At 41.9% G+C, this 14042-nt stretch overlaps 1 protein-coding gene across 3 annotated transcripts in view; it reads left to right on the plus strand.

Moving 5' to 3' along the window:
- LOC137191923 (intermembrane lipid transfer protein VPS13B-like) overlaps positions 1-14042 on the plus strand; it is a 343015-nt gene that overhangs the window by 226365 nt on the left and 102608 nt on the right. For all 3 annotated transcript variants that reach the window (XM_067602417.1, XM_067602414.1, XM_067602415.1), the window contains exons 32-34: positions 50-253; positions 5128-5254; positions 6741-6884. In XM_067602417.1, coding sequence (XP_067458518.1) covers positions 50-253; positions 5128-5254; positions 6741-6884 — 475 coding nt within the window. The remainder of the gene's footprint in view (positions 1-49; positions 254-5127; positions 5255-6740; positions 6885-14042) is intronic.

Genomic DNA, 14042 nt, shown 5'->3' on the forward strand with positions numbered 1-14042 from the left:
GATTTGTACAGTGACTCAACCAAACCCCTTTTCCATCTTTTCTCTTTAGACGTGCATTGAACCTCGGCATCCTGCGTGACCCGGGTTCAGAGGTGGAGGACCGTCAGTACCAGATTGACCTTCAGTCCATCAACATCGGCACAGCCCAGTGGGAACAACTCAAGCCAGAGAAGGAGGGAATCAAAGGAGGTGTATCAGCAGAGAGTGAGAGGAGCTCCCAGAACCCCGCTCTGGAGTGGAACATGGCCAGCAGGTCAGGAGACATTTCAGTGTTTGCATGTAAAGACTGACACAAAGATACTAGATGATTCATTCTTTTAAACCGCTGTAAGCCAAAGAAAATGACTGAGAGGTGAAATTGAACATTTAACAAGCCAAACAGAGCCGTATATTTTTTTAAGACTTGGCAGATTAAACAAGAGCTAAAACATTATTGATTATTGGACTTATAGTCCTACAGTGGCCAGAAAGAAAACTAACCTGTTAGCCATGAGACGTTCATAAGTTCAGGGCTTTTGTTTTTTGACTTCTAGCTCTCTAGTGGTCAAAATGCAGTGTTACAGGATTAAGTTAGCGTTATTTCATTTTTTTAGCCACTGTAGCTGCATGGCTCCAGGGATGGAAATGTCAGTTGGTCAGTCAGTCCACAACTTATCCAGAAGGAAATATCTCAACAGCTATTAGATAGATGGCCATGACGTGCTGTACAGACATCCATAGTCCCCAGCCCCCCGACTTCCAGCACCACCAGCTGGTCATAGCTTCTTACTTGTCCAGTGAAATATTTCAGTATCTACTAAATGGATTGGCACAACATTTTGTACAGACATTCATGGTTCGCAGAAGATGTATTCCAATGATTCTTTTATTATCTGTATAGATATACAATACTGTTCCATCTGGGTGAATCCTTCATGATGAGCAGTGCGATTCATTCCTCTCAGCTCATCAAATTTATAAAGCAACTTACAAATAGGAATTGGACAACAATGGATTTCTATGTCAGTTTTGATTGGATACATTTAGATTTCCATTTTCAATTGTCTAATTTTTTATTTATTTATATATTTTGAAAGTTTGAATTGAATTGCTGCTAGATTAAATTGATGCAACCCTAGTCAGGTGCTGTGTGGGTGATCTACTGTGAATGTAATTTATCTCATCAGTCTTGATGTGGGAGCAGCATGTAGTTATTGAGTTAGCTCCCTATCATGGAGCCTCTCCATGCACAGTCATAATTACAAACCCTGTCATTTTTTTATAGACTCGGGAGCTAAAACAAGCACAAGTGTAACAGCCTGTTTGGCCCCACATCCTTTTTTTCCACTCATGTTTTGAGAGGGAACAGACCCAAAAATCACAGAATCACAGGCAAAGAGTCCAGATTTGTTCCCTGTCAACTAAAAATAAGCCTCGTGGAAGAATGCAGTGCAAAATCAACACGGGCCTGATTGAGACTGAATGCTCTCAGGTCATCAGGGCTTAGAATGAGGCTGGCTGAGATACATGCACACACACACAGACACACACACACACACACACACCTTTCAACACACACAAACGCTATTGCAAACGCGTGCAAACATTTATACGTACTCATCATGTACACTTATATTTACTTTACACATGCGCGCACACACACACACTATCAGATCTGTCTTAAAGGACTAGTGTGTAGAATTTAGTGGCATCTAGCGGGGAGGTTGCAGATTGCAATCAACTGAATACATCCCCCCCTTCCAAGCATGTAGGAGAACCTACAGTGGCCGCGAAAGGTCCTCTTTAGAGCCAGTGTTTGGTTTGTCCGTTCTGGGCTACTGTAGAAACATGGCGGTGCAACATGGCAGCCTCCATAGAAGAGGACCCGCTCCCTATGTAGATATAAAGGGCTCATTCAAAGGTAATACAATGATTCTTATTTTCATGTGATTATACACCAATTAAATCATACTTATGAATATTATATTCCATTTATGCCAAGTCTGTTCCACTAGATGCCACTAAATTCTACACACTGCACTTTAAGACCCTTTATTGCAACAACCATTAAGATTTCTTCTTCAGAAAATGTAATCACTGCATCCCAGGTTCAAATCCGGACAGGGGCCTTTGTTGCAAGTCACATGCCATATTGGTTAGAAAATAAGTAATGTTTTTTGTACTCACTTGGTCAGTAAAAGGATTCTTATGTCTTATTGTTCATATTTCATATCAGTCATTGTCATTTAAATGATGCTTTCAGCCAGAATGACTCATTGTGACCAAGTAAGTGGAGCTTTAGTGTTTGACAGTTCAACAAGACAAAGGAGAGGATAGATGGGATGGTATCTGTAACCAATAAACCACCCTGATTTCGTTTAACTCTTGCTATGTTTCCCTTGTAGTTTTGACCATCCATCCCAAATTCCTCACTTGTGTTGAAATTCTCTATGTTTTTTTTTTTTTTTTTTTTAACAGCCCTTTTAAGTAGCGGACTTGGGCCTACGTTAGAATCTTACGCTCTGCTTGGCGATCTTACTGTTGAGTCTGATTAGCGCTATGAGCGAGGGGCTACTGGGACTCAATTCACTCACATTTTTTCGTTCTTACTCTCAATTTTTCTCTCTGTGAATGAAAACAAGGCTGCTCAGGCCCAGTGCCAAGGTCAGATTGTCTGAAAGGGCAATGAGGTGAGATTTTGGGCTCACACTTTGGGCTCCAGAAGATGCTGAATGCCTTTTGAGTAGACTCAACTTCCAACATACTATAGCTGCGGGTCTGGATTTTGATTCAGAACTTGATTATAGGATGACCTAACATGTAGCTTAACAGTTGCTTTTATACTCAAACAATTGACACACAGTGTTATATTGTAAAGCAGCTCACTTAGGTTTGACAGTAACTTGTTGTGAATGTCATAGTAATAAATCATGTAATAATCAGAAGGTTTAGCTCCTTGCAGCATTTGTTCTGCTATTTCCTTTCATCTCTACACATTTACATACTCTTTATGATTTAAGTTCACACCAGTAAGCAAATATGTCTCTGTGTAGTCAAGCTGAGGAGGTCTGAACTGCTGCTGCTGCTGCTGCTGCTGCTGCTGCTGCTGCTGCTGCTGCTGCTGCTGTTGAGGTTTTTAATTTTTCACTCTCACTTTTAGCTTCCAAACAAATCATTGAAGGTGGCGGTTGTTGCCTCCTTGTTCCCACACTCCTTGCCGTGACGGGAACAGCAATGGAGGCTATGTTGGAAAATGGGCTTCACTGTACTGCTGCGTGCTGCAGTGTATACCCCAGCCTCAGCCGCTACCACCACCAAGTCATAACTGAACATGTGATTTAGAATGTTCCAACACACTGAGGAAAGGGGAGTCAAGTTCACAGCTTTACTTGTCTGCTGCAATCACCCGCAGAAATACACCACCTCGGTTGTAACAAGTTTTGACACACACCACTTCCAAAGTTCACACCTTCCCGTCTTTCCCTACATCGATACCCCCCTCTCTCTCCAGCTTTGGACTAGAGGCATGTTCACTCTGCAAGTTTTTTGGGTTCAATTCCAGTAGTTGCGGATCTGCAGTGGCCTCAGTTGGCTTCCTGAGGTTTTGTGAGGAAATTCCAGCACCATGGATCCACTGACAGGATCTGTCCTCGTCACAGTGTGTAGTTGCCGGCTAGGAAAGACCCTGTGTCAGGGAGCTGTGAACTCCCTCCACCTCCCCTCCTGTCAGCCACCCAATGCAGGCCTCTCCCTTTTTGCCCATGCCACTGAATCTCCACTTACTGTTCACACTACCGAAGCACTGTATGAAAGAAAAGTCATTCTTTCCATCTTTTGTTGTTTGCACCACACCCATTCCAAAGCGCAGACACACACACAATCTCACACACACACGCACACACACACACACACACACACACAGCTCTCCAGCCGAGTAAGAGGCCCCAATATTACTGGTAAACGGAGCCTCACGCCTGCTTGCCTTGCTGGTGAATGATAGCACCTGTCCCCTGCAACGAGACACTCATTGTTTCAATCCCTGTCTGAGGGGAGATTAGCCAACACCAATTGGCCTCAAATATCATTTCAGCTCCGAATTAGGCCTCCCTCAAACTCTCTATGCAAAGAAATGTGTCAGAAAATAATCCCTTAAGGGCACTCGTAATGCACATTTGTGTAGCAGAAGTGAATATGATATTGGCTCTGGTCAAGTACTGTACTCTAGGCCACCTAGAAACAGGGACTTTTATAATCCTGGCCAACTATAAATATTGGAAGCTGTACGGCTTGATTGTTTTAATAGCAGCAGATGTGGCAATTAACACCACCTTATAAAGCCCACTTGTATATTTGTTTTACTGCTAACAAATGTTCCCACAAATATGACTTGATTGTGGGAATGAACATTAGTGAAATGGAGAGAGCTGATGTGAGAAGGTCTCAGTTTGATCTTGTGTATACAATTAAGGGGTGTTCCCAATTGAGACTTGTCAAATAACGTCTCACTCCGTCTCTGTTACCGTATTCAAGCTTCCAGCTAAAATGTGTTAGACCAGAAATTTAAAAAGCTCAGTTATGGAAATATTTCACAGGTCTGGCCTGAAAGGAAGAATCAATTTTGAAGTCTCTTATTTTGAGTTCAGCTTTTCATCCTACTGGTTTGAATTTGAAATGCCAGAGCAAGTTTGAAATGTGTGTCTGGCTGTCAGCTAGGGGCATAACAATAGCTCAGTTGTGAACATTTTGTGGTTTTGACTGTGTTGTGTTGACTTGTCTCTCTTAGGCAGATGGGACAGTCATATAAAGATTTTACAACTGGTAACCATAACAAGTTATTAGTAAATAAAGGTTGAGGAAGTTTAGTGAATAAGTGGTCCCTTATGGATGCTCTTACTATTGTAGTGTAATGCTAGAGTCACTTCAACACTAACACTAACACAACTAAACACTTTTAACTAAAGTATGATTCAGAAATAAGTATTTTTTTTAAATAAAATTTCCATTAAGTTAAATTATACGTAGACCTGCGTGAAAATATACATCTCTACCTCGAGAACCTTGATTACAGTTATTATTAACATCAACATCCAAGCTATGGAACCTGCCTGAAGAAGTGCTAACAGTATGATCTTGTCTGCATCTGTTCAGTATCAGGAGACACCAGGAGCGCCGGGCCATCCTGACACCAATCCTGACTGACTTCTCTGTTCGAGTGACTGCTGCCCCAGCCATCATCTTCAGCAAGAATCTGTCCCCCGAAAGCGGACAGGCAGAGGTCAGTATGGACTCAGCACAGCGTTTTAAGGATCCGACATGACATATTTCTCTTAAAAGTATTTCAATCCAAATAAAAAAGAGTTATTATATCTGTATTGTTGTAAATTAAATCGACTAAAAACTTTTTTTTAAAAACTATATTTATAATAACATTTTTTACTGTCAAAGTAAAGTAGTTGGATAATTGATAATAAGTTCTAAAATGTTGCGATTTGCAAAAATTCAAACAGTCAGCCAGAGGTTGCATATTTTTCTTCATTTATTTTTGTAGAAGTTTGTTCACTACTTACACTGACATCTTATGACCTTTGACCATGACCTGTTATAACCATGATTGCAACCATTACTCTCACAATACGTTGTTCATATGAAAATAGACATTGATTATGTGAGATGTCAGAAGTATTTACGTTTTGCCTCTTAACATACAGTAACTTACTCATTAGGAATCCCTCAGCCATTGCACCATGTAATGGAGGCTTTTGACCCACAGAGTTCAAACCTTTCTGCTTATACAGCTGATGTTTTCTGGCACAGCTCTTAGACTTCCTGCCTCTTTGATGCCTTGTCCGTCCACGCTAACGTGTCCCTTGACAATGCGTAACAGCTAATTCATAGTTTGCACTCACACACTCATGCATGCGCTCACACACGCGTGCACACACACACACACACACACACATACACGATTTGTATAACTCCCTGAGATATGGAGACTCAGAGCCAGTAACAACACAAACAGAGCAGGACTTTACGTACTGTAGATAAATTACAACACTGTCTATAAAATATTCGTATTCGTTTTCAACAAGCCTCTAACTGCTTATAACAGATTTATGCATGCTTATTATACAAATGCAACAGCTATCTGTATTCACCCCTGCAACACATTCTCTAAATATTATTGTAACCTCATGATATAATGACCTTATGTGTTAAGTACTGTTGCTACTACTTCAGCTACTACTAATAAAAATAAAAAAACACTTCATATCAATCATACATTAAAAACAGGAACTAACTGTGGAGTGAAGGTTATATTGGATATTTAAAAAAAAAACATTTTATGTGTTTACCGGCTGAATAGATTATTTTACACAGCGGTGGTAAACAGCATTGTGTGTAGTTACTGTAGGTTTGGGCTATGTGTGTGTGTGTGTGTGTGTGGTTCTGTGCTGAGTATTAGTCAGTGATATCCTGTTAGATGTAGCCTCAAGGCTGAAGTTTGAACTGCTGGCTGTGGGTGGGACCCTGGAGAGGACAGAGGGAAGAAGGGAGAGAGGGAACAAATGAACTAAAGGGAGCAAAACAGAGGAGAGATTGAAAGTAAATAGACTGAGAAAGAGTATAAAAGTTAGAAAAGAGAGAGCCAGCGCATGAGGTCACAATCAATCCCGATGTTGTTTTGAATGAGTTTCCGGCTCCTTCCTCCTGCCTCCCTCTTTTCATTTCCCCCCTGTACTATCTCTCCCTCATCTGTCTAGGAGGTAGTGGTGTGTGGCCACTCTCTGGAGGTGAACGTGACCAGCAGTCTGGATTTCTACCTCAGCGTTGCCCAGGTGCAGCTTCTTCAGCAGCTTTTCAGAGACAACATGGTGGGCATGGACGCTCCTGAGAAAAGCACTGAGGTACATATTTCGTATCAACAAATAAGAGAACTAATGCACACTGACATATGCATGATGACATCCACTCACCAACGGATACTATATATAACATATACTATATACAAAGAGCTACATACATTAGAGTGAACCATACTGATTATCTATTTTGATCTATTTTGACATGAGAATCTATGTTGCTTGTTGAAAGTCAAACGTCAGAATGCAATAGTTGTAATATTGAATTCTCTTCTATGGATTGTATGATTTGTGCTGTACTCCAAAACACACACACACACACACATCATGACATATGAAGCCTGGTCGTACAGCACAGTTACATTCACACCCTCACACATCACACTTTGGCCCTAAGATCACCTCTCTCTTTCTCTACATCCGTTCACTAATCACTCCACAGGACCAAGCCAGTTTCGCTCAAAAATCTATCACAAAAGTTTTACTGATACATCGCCCCTAACTATCGCCCCTGCCTATTTTGGGTGAATCTAACACATTTAAATATTTACTCACTCAGAGCAAGGCAGTTCTCTAATGTGGCCTTAGTTTACTGCACTGTACTCAGCTGCAGCTTTCAGGGCCCTTCCTATTGTTTACAGGACAGGGAGCTCCCAGGCGCCATTTGCCCCGTCTGACCGCTTAATAAAGCTTTCTAATGGAACACAATATAAAAATATTTACCAGCTGTGGTGAAGATGGGAGTCGTAGAAGAGGGAAGGGGAGAAGAGGAGGGTGAATGGGATGAAATAAAGTGAGTTGACAGAGCGATTTTACTGTTATCTTTTCTCTCTTCTCTTACGGGGGGAAGTGTGTGTTGACGTGCAGTGACTGCGTCAGATGACTCAGATCCTGTAAAGGCTTCTATAAAGTTATGTTGATGGCTTCTTAGGAAAAACAAAACAAAAAAAAAAAGATGAATGGGTATCGGTAAAGTGATCATGCTCTGTTTCTGTTACCATTACAGATGTTCTTGTCAGTGCTGTAGTAAGTAATACAAGCAGTACCATGTTACATTTATACACCATAAAAAAGCATTACAGTGGACATCTAAAAGTCAATCTTTCTCTCAAATTTGTTTAAGTAACATAATAGAAACATATTAGACTGACAATGGGTTTTTTTTTCATTTATTAATTTATTTAGTTATTTATACAGTCAGTCTTAAGGAGGTGCCGGCTGTGCATCTGGTCTTAATTTGGGTGATCTCGGAGCCCTCACCCCTGACTTGTAATGATTCATGGATTGATTCTGTTGAGGGGCAGCTAACGGCTACGGAGGGTTCATCCAGGTTCAAGGCACGATGGGAAAGCTCAGCAACTATTCTGGGAGGTCCAGGCAATAGATGAAAATTTAAAAATGTGGTTATCGACCTTTTTCTTCAATGCTTTGCTACACTTGAGAATGTTATTCAAATTGGATTAACCTCAAACTTTTTTTTTTTAGCTTTATTTCTCAAGGCAAACCGAGCATATTTTCTAACTTTTCCACCTTGCTTAACACACTTGCTTGTTTCCACACATGCGCACTGAAACCTTCCTCTATGTTTTCGGGTTTCTGCTCATTTGTTCTGAGCAGGATTAAGGGGTAGTTGCTCAAGTTGTTTCCCAGTTTATCCAAAGGTTGGAACCGTTAACTTTTTGTTCAGAAGTTCATATATAATTGCTGTGTTATTACTGCCTCCAGCTGAATTAAGTGAAATTGAAATGACCCGCAGGTCCAGAGTGATGTAATATAATGATCATCCATTCACTATTGAGAAATGAGGAATATATGCTTGGGAAAATACCCCTACTTTTATTTAATATTAGCTTTTTGGTCACAGTTGTTGGGAGCTCACTGTGTTTCACTTTTTATTTTTATTATACCATATTCATTTCAGGTGCATTATACCATGTTCTTTACTCATTTAGTTTTATAGTAGTGCCATTATAGAGCCTAACAGTATCATTAACACTGAGGTCAGTCAGTTTGTGTCTTCACCTCTGTGCAGCTGCAGAGCACGGAGGTTACTCTGAGTAAATGTGGTCTGGCTTTGACTTTTTGGACACTCTTTGTAAAACTATTTGTACCTCCATCTATCTCAGTGTCGTAAGTCTTTTGGCGACTGCATCTGTCCGGCTGCTTGGCCCAGACCTTGCAGCAGGGAGGTCAGTATGACTAAGACATGGTTGGGTCTGGTGTGTTCCGGTCTGCAGAAGCCCATTCTGCAAGCTGCAGAGCCCTCTAGTGGTGTGTTTAACTACAACATTATGTGATTCCATGCTCAGAGGGCTGCTTCTCCTCACTCACAGTCTGCTCTGCCAGCAGCCTGTCTACCCCCTGCTAACACATTAGACACACCACCATCAAATGATATCAGTAGTATGCGCACTGACATTGTTTGGAGTATGAGTTTGGAAAAGGTAAAGGCTTTTGAAATTCTTTGAATAGACTAATCGAATAGAGTAAAACAGATGCTTATCCACCCCCTGCTAACAGGTTACAAATAATAATCATAAAGTTCAGATGTATTTCCATTGCCAGTTTCCACAATATCAGAATCTAGATTTGGAACAGGTATCTCTTCTTTTTTTAATTCAAATCCAACTTCATCTGTGATATTTACAGTATTTGACAGTTTTGTTTGTACTTCCTTTATACAACCTGTTCAAAGGATTCAATTAAAAACAGGTCCCGGTGCAGCATCTGGTGCAGGGGAATTGTTTTTGTTGTTGTGCTTCAATAAAGCATCTCCACAGTCAGCGCTGTCCCCAGCAAGAGTTTAAATTAAACACTGCTCCTTGCTCACTCTCTCCAAATCCTTCCCTCTTTTTTACATTTTTTTCCCCTTTCCTAGACATTTTGAGAACACGCTGTTTGCCTTGAACAGATTCTCCACAATCCCGGGCACTGATTTCAAACAGTTCCCATCGCCCCTCACAGCTGTGTTTTATTGTCTGGGTTAATGAATTTGTTTTGTAGGGGCTTTTGGGTTCCCTGGCAGTGGTGAGGCAAGGCAGGCGCGTGGGCAATGTGTGCAAGCCTTGAGTGTGATTTCAGTCATTTCGAGTCACTGAGCTTTGCTTTGATAAAGTCATATGTTGTCCTAGATTGTTATTTTCATATTATCTGTTACATTCTGTGTCATTGTGCAATGTAGCCTCTTGTCCACAGTTTCCATTGTATACCAGTTTCCACTTAAATCATGATTAAGAAGCAAAGCAAATGCAACTTGATTTCTAAGCAGTCCAAAAGCAGATTTGTTACTCTTTAAATCACGGCATTATTAGGATGTTTATCACAGCATTAGCTACGGTCCGTCACAGTTTGACTTCATCTCCGTATTTTTTGGTTGATGTTAATGATGATAAAGTGAGGCTGGGTTGAGATCAGGCAGCTTTCAGCAGCAGGAGATCTCACAGACAGGGAGCTATGAATAGATGATAGAGCGGCTTCTGGGACTTATCTCACTGGTCTGTCATCGGTACTGTCACCCAGCAACACAGAAGTGTATACCGACACACACGCACACACACAAACACACATACACACACATGGTCCCCACATTCTCTGCGTGCAACTGCCTGCAGCCTTTTATTTGGGAGCCAGTACTGTAATGCTGCTTTATGACTGAACAGCTGACCTATGCGTGTGTTTGTGCGCATGTGTGCGTTTGCGTTGTGTGTGTGTGTGTGTGTCGGCTCCGCTATGACGCTATTTGTTCTTCAGAAAGAGCAGCGGAGAAGTTAACGAGTTTGTGTGAAAGCGTACAACTCTCTCATCTTCTCATCTAGCAGCTTCTCCTTCTTCCTCCACACACACCATATCATTCTCTTATTTGTCACCTGAATATCAACGACTCCGTTATACAAGTTTTATAGTGTAGCCTCTCATCACTGTCTGGCTGTCACGCATTTGCCACAATGACAAGCTCAAAGTATTTTAGTAATGTCGCACCAAACTGGTAAAGAGCAAGAATATCGAATATTTTAAAATCGCTTCCCTTGTCCCATGTTTGTATGTGTCTCGCCCTCTCGCTCTCTTGCGCTCTCTCTCTCTCTCTCTCTCTCTCTCTCTGACACACACACATACAGAGGCAGCCCGGGTCAGCCATGTGCTTGTACCACAGTGTGAGAGGAAAATACCCTCTGGTGCAGGGGAAGTCCCGCTCGGCTTCATCCTCCACCTCATCCTGGGATGATTACACGCATGGGAAACGGGGCTTTAGACTTCCTCCAACACTCATGCACACGCACACACACTGATGCCAGTGCACACACACAAACATAGCAGTAAGCAGTACCCAGGTTCAGGGCAAGGTATCAGGCATCACAGGAACCTCTGAATTACAGATTTTAGTAAACACACATGGCTAAAACCTCTCAATCACCCATTACCTGCCTTATCTCTATTCTTCCTCTCTCCCTCTTTATCTCTCTTTTCTTTTATTTCCTTCCTTTTTGTATCACATACCACATCAGATGACATTGTGAGGCTTCTATCTAACACCCTACACTGTCTTTCTCTCTCAGTGTCCTGTGTATTTTAACCTTTATACAACTCTTTTCTTTTGCTCCCCTTTTTCATCACTTTCCTCTCTTTTCTATGCTCTTTGTCTTCTCTCATTCATCTCTTTTTTCCTCGTGGGACTGGCACAGCTCCTGGGTTGGAAAAGTGTTGGTCCTTCCAGAGCTGGCTAGTTACGTAGCTAGCTGGCTGACAGTGGAGAGGGTTCCTCCTCTAGAGGCAGATAGAATTTGACAGTCTGTAGATTATGATATTACTGTACTAGTACATCTGTGTAGTCCTAAACGCCTGCACTAAGGACGCACGCGGGCTGCACTCTCACGCAAAGCTGGACTAATACACTACTTAGACAGCGGGGTAGATTGCTGGCCAAGACGAACTGCTGTGAGAAGTGAATTTACAGTAGGCACGAACACGCTGGTCGGTAGCTGGTTTGGTTTGTCAGTGGGTTTGGACAGCAGTTTTAAGTTATTAGTGTGGAGGAGGCAGTGTTTCACTGATGGATGTGTTTTTTGTGCACATCACCCACACAGCCACACTCAAATGAAGTCAAATGTATTTGGACAGTGAACAATCTTTTTTTTTTTTCACTGTTTCTTTCGTATGTTTCAAAATTTTCTGATGTATAAATTGGAGTATCAGAGCTTTCCAGTATTTTGTTGTCTTTTGATAACAAGGCATATTGTGATGTAGATCAATCAGCAGTCATTTTTTTTGGCTTTGCTTGTACATAAATAAAACAGTAAAACCTATGACACAAATGAAGAGCTTTCTGCACCTCAGTCTTCACTCCAAATGCTGCTAAATGTTACACTGTGGGAGCTTGGAAGCTTGGTGACCTATTCTGCTCTCTTGTATAACAATTTAGCTCTCATTCATGTAGGAGTATTAACTGAATGTCAAAAGCACATAAGACGGCTTATCTAAGCCATGGTGTTGTTGACAAGCTTGGCTCAGCGAGCGACCTGGGGCTGGATCCTTGTCTGTGTATGTTTAAAGTAAACCATTTCCAAGACCACTCCTCTTTGTGATGAGTGTTTCATATTGTCTCGTAGCTGTTGAGCTTTGAGAAGAGAAGTTTCTCTCTCGACCTCCGATCTCTCCAGGACAGTGAGGTGTCAGAGGAGCTTTTATGTACTCTGCTGGCCAACAGAAATAGGGAGACATAAGATGAGAGTGAAAATCCGAACCACGGAAAAGGAACAGAGCAGACAGTAAGAGAGTGGAAACAGCTTGAGAGAGGATGGCCAAAATGACAGAGAATGCAAGAGGGAACAAGAGTAAGGGAGAAATCCGCAGAGATGAGACATGACACAGTGAGAAAAAGAGAGTCCAAATCCGGTGTTTGCTTTGATTCCTGGCTCTGTCCAAAGTATTCGTCTGTAAATGTGGGAGCTGACGTTCCTAAGAGGTCAGCTCTTAACCAGTCAACCTGGCTATTAACCCTCTCTGAGGGCCAGATCCTTTTCACCCTGACCTCTTCCCATCCTGCTTAGCAATATTTTCATTCGCCCTGTTGCTGCTGCGAGTAATAATAAATAAGGCTCCCTGCGCAGCCATCTCCTTTTCCATTTTGGCTGCCTTACATCTGTTAAGTAAGCGTCGTTGTCTCAGCTTATCTTAAACATACATATTTTCATAGCTAGTGTTCATCTCGCTGCCCTTCTTTTGTTATGAAACCATATCTTTTTTTTCCTTTTTTGTTCATGTCTCACTGACCCTCCTGTGTGAATCAACTGCTAATTGACAGCCAGTCATAACAACTCACCTTCCCTGTTCAGCCCCCGCACCCCGACCTACCTTCTTCTCAAAGCATAACCGTGGCACATTCTTAAATTGGCCCCTTGGAAACTCAATCTATTTGAGATCAGTAGCAGCTGAATTTGCTCTCTCCTCAATCAGTTTTGGCAAAATTGGCGTGAAAACTCTAGATAAAATCACAAAGGTTGGAATTCTGTTAGAGCAGGGAAACAAACGGCGCCTTTGAGGAGAGGCAGCAGGGCCCCCGCCGTCAACCACGGGATCGGGTGTCGACTCAGGTGAGGAGGAGTCAGGAGTGCCCTCTTTCTCTGCCTGCAAGGGAAACAGGGTCACAGACCCAGGGGACTAGTAAAAGCAGGGCACACCAGGCCAACTAGTACAGACACATATGTACACACACCATAGTAGACTTTGTTCAGTGAAAAAGCCCAGAATTTTTGTCTGAAGAGGTGAAAAGAGGAAACAGATTTTTTTTTTCTCTCTACACCTGTATAAGCAAGATTCCACCTAGAATAACAGGTGATGGGGAGTATTGAGTTCTCTCTCTCCGTAACCTGGATAGTGTAGTAAAAGTGTGTGTGCATGTGACTGTGCATGTGGGTTTGCATGTGTGTACAGGCATGCATGTGGATGTGTTTGTATTTGATCGTACTAATGTATCTCATTCTCTGTAATTTTTCAAGTCCTGTGGTTGACTGGAGTACTACTGAGTTCCTCTTGGACTGCTCTCATTAAACTAAATATTTACCCTAAAACAAAATTCTCACATCATTCCAGAGACTTGGAAGATTTTCCATGGCTGCAGGCACTTTTTTGTTTTTTTTTCCCAGCATCCCTGCTACTATGTGATTCAGGTCACATAGGGGTAAAATATGAAATATGATGAGTCTGCAC

Source organism: Thunnus thynnus, chromosome 10 (assembly GCF_963924715.1).
Source record: "Thunnus thynnus chromosome 10, fThuThy2.1, whole genome shotgun sequence".
Classification (NCBI taxonomy): domain Eukaryota; kingdom Metazoa; phylum Chordata; class Actinopteri; order Scombriformes; family Scombridae; genus Thunnus; species Thunnus thynnus.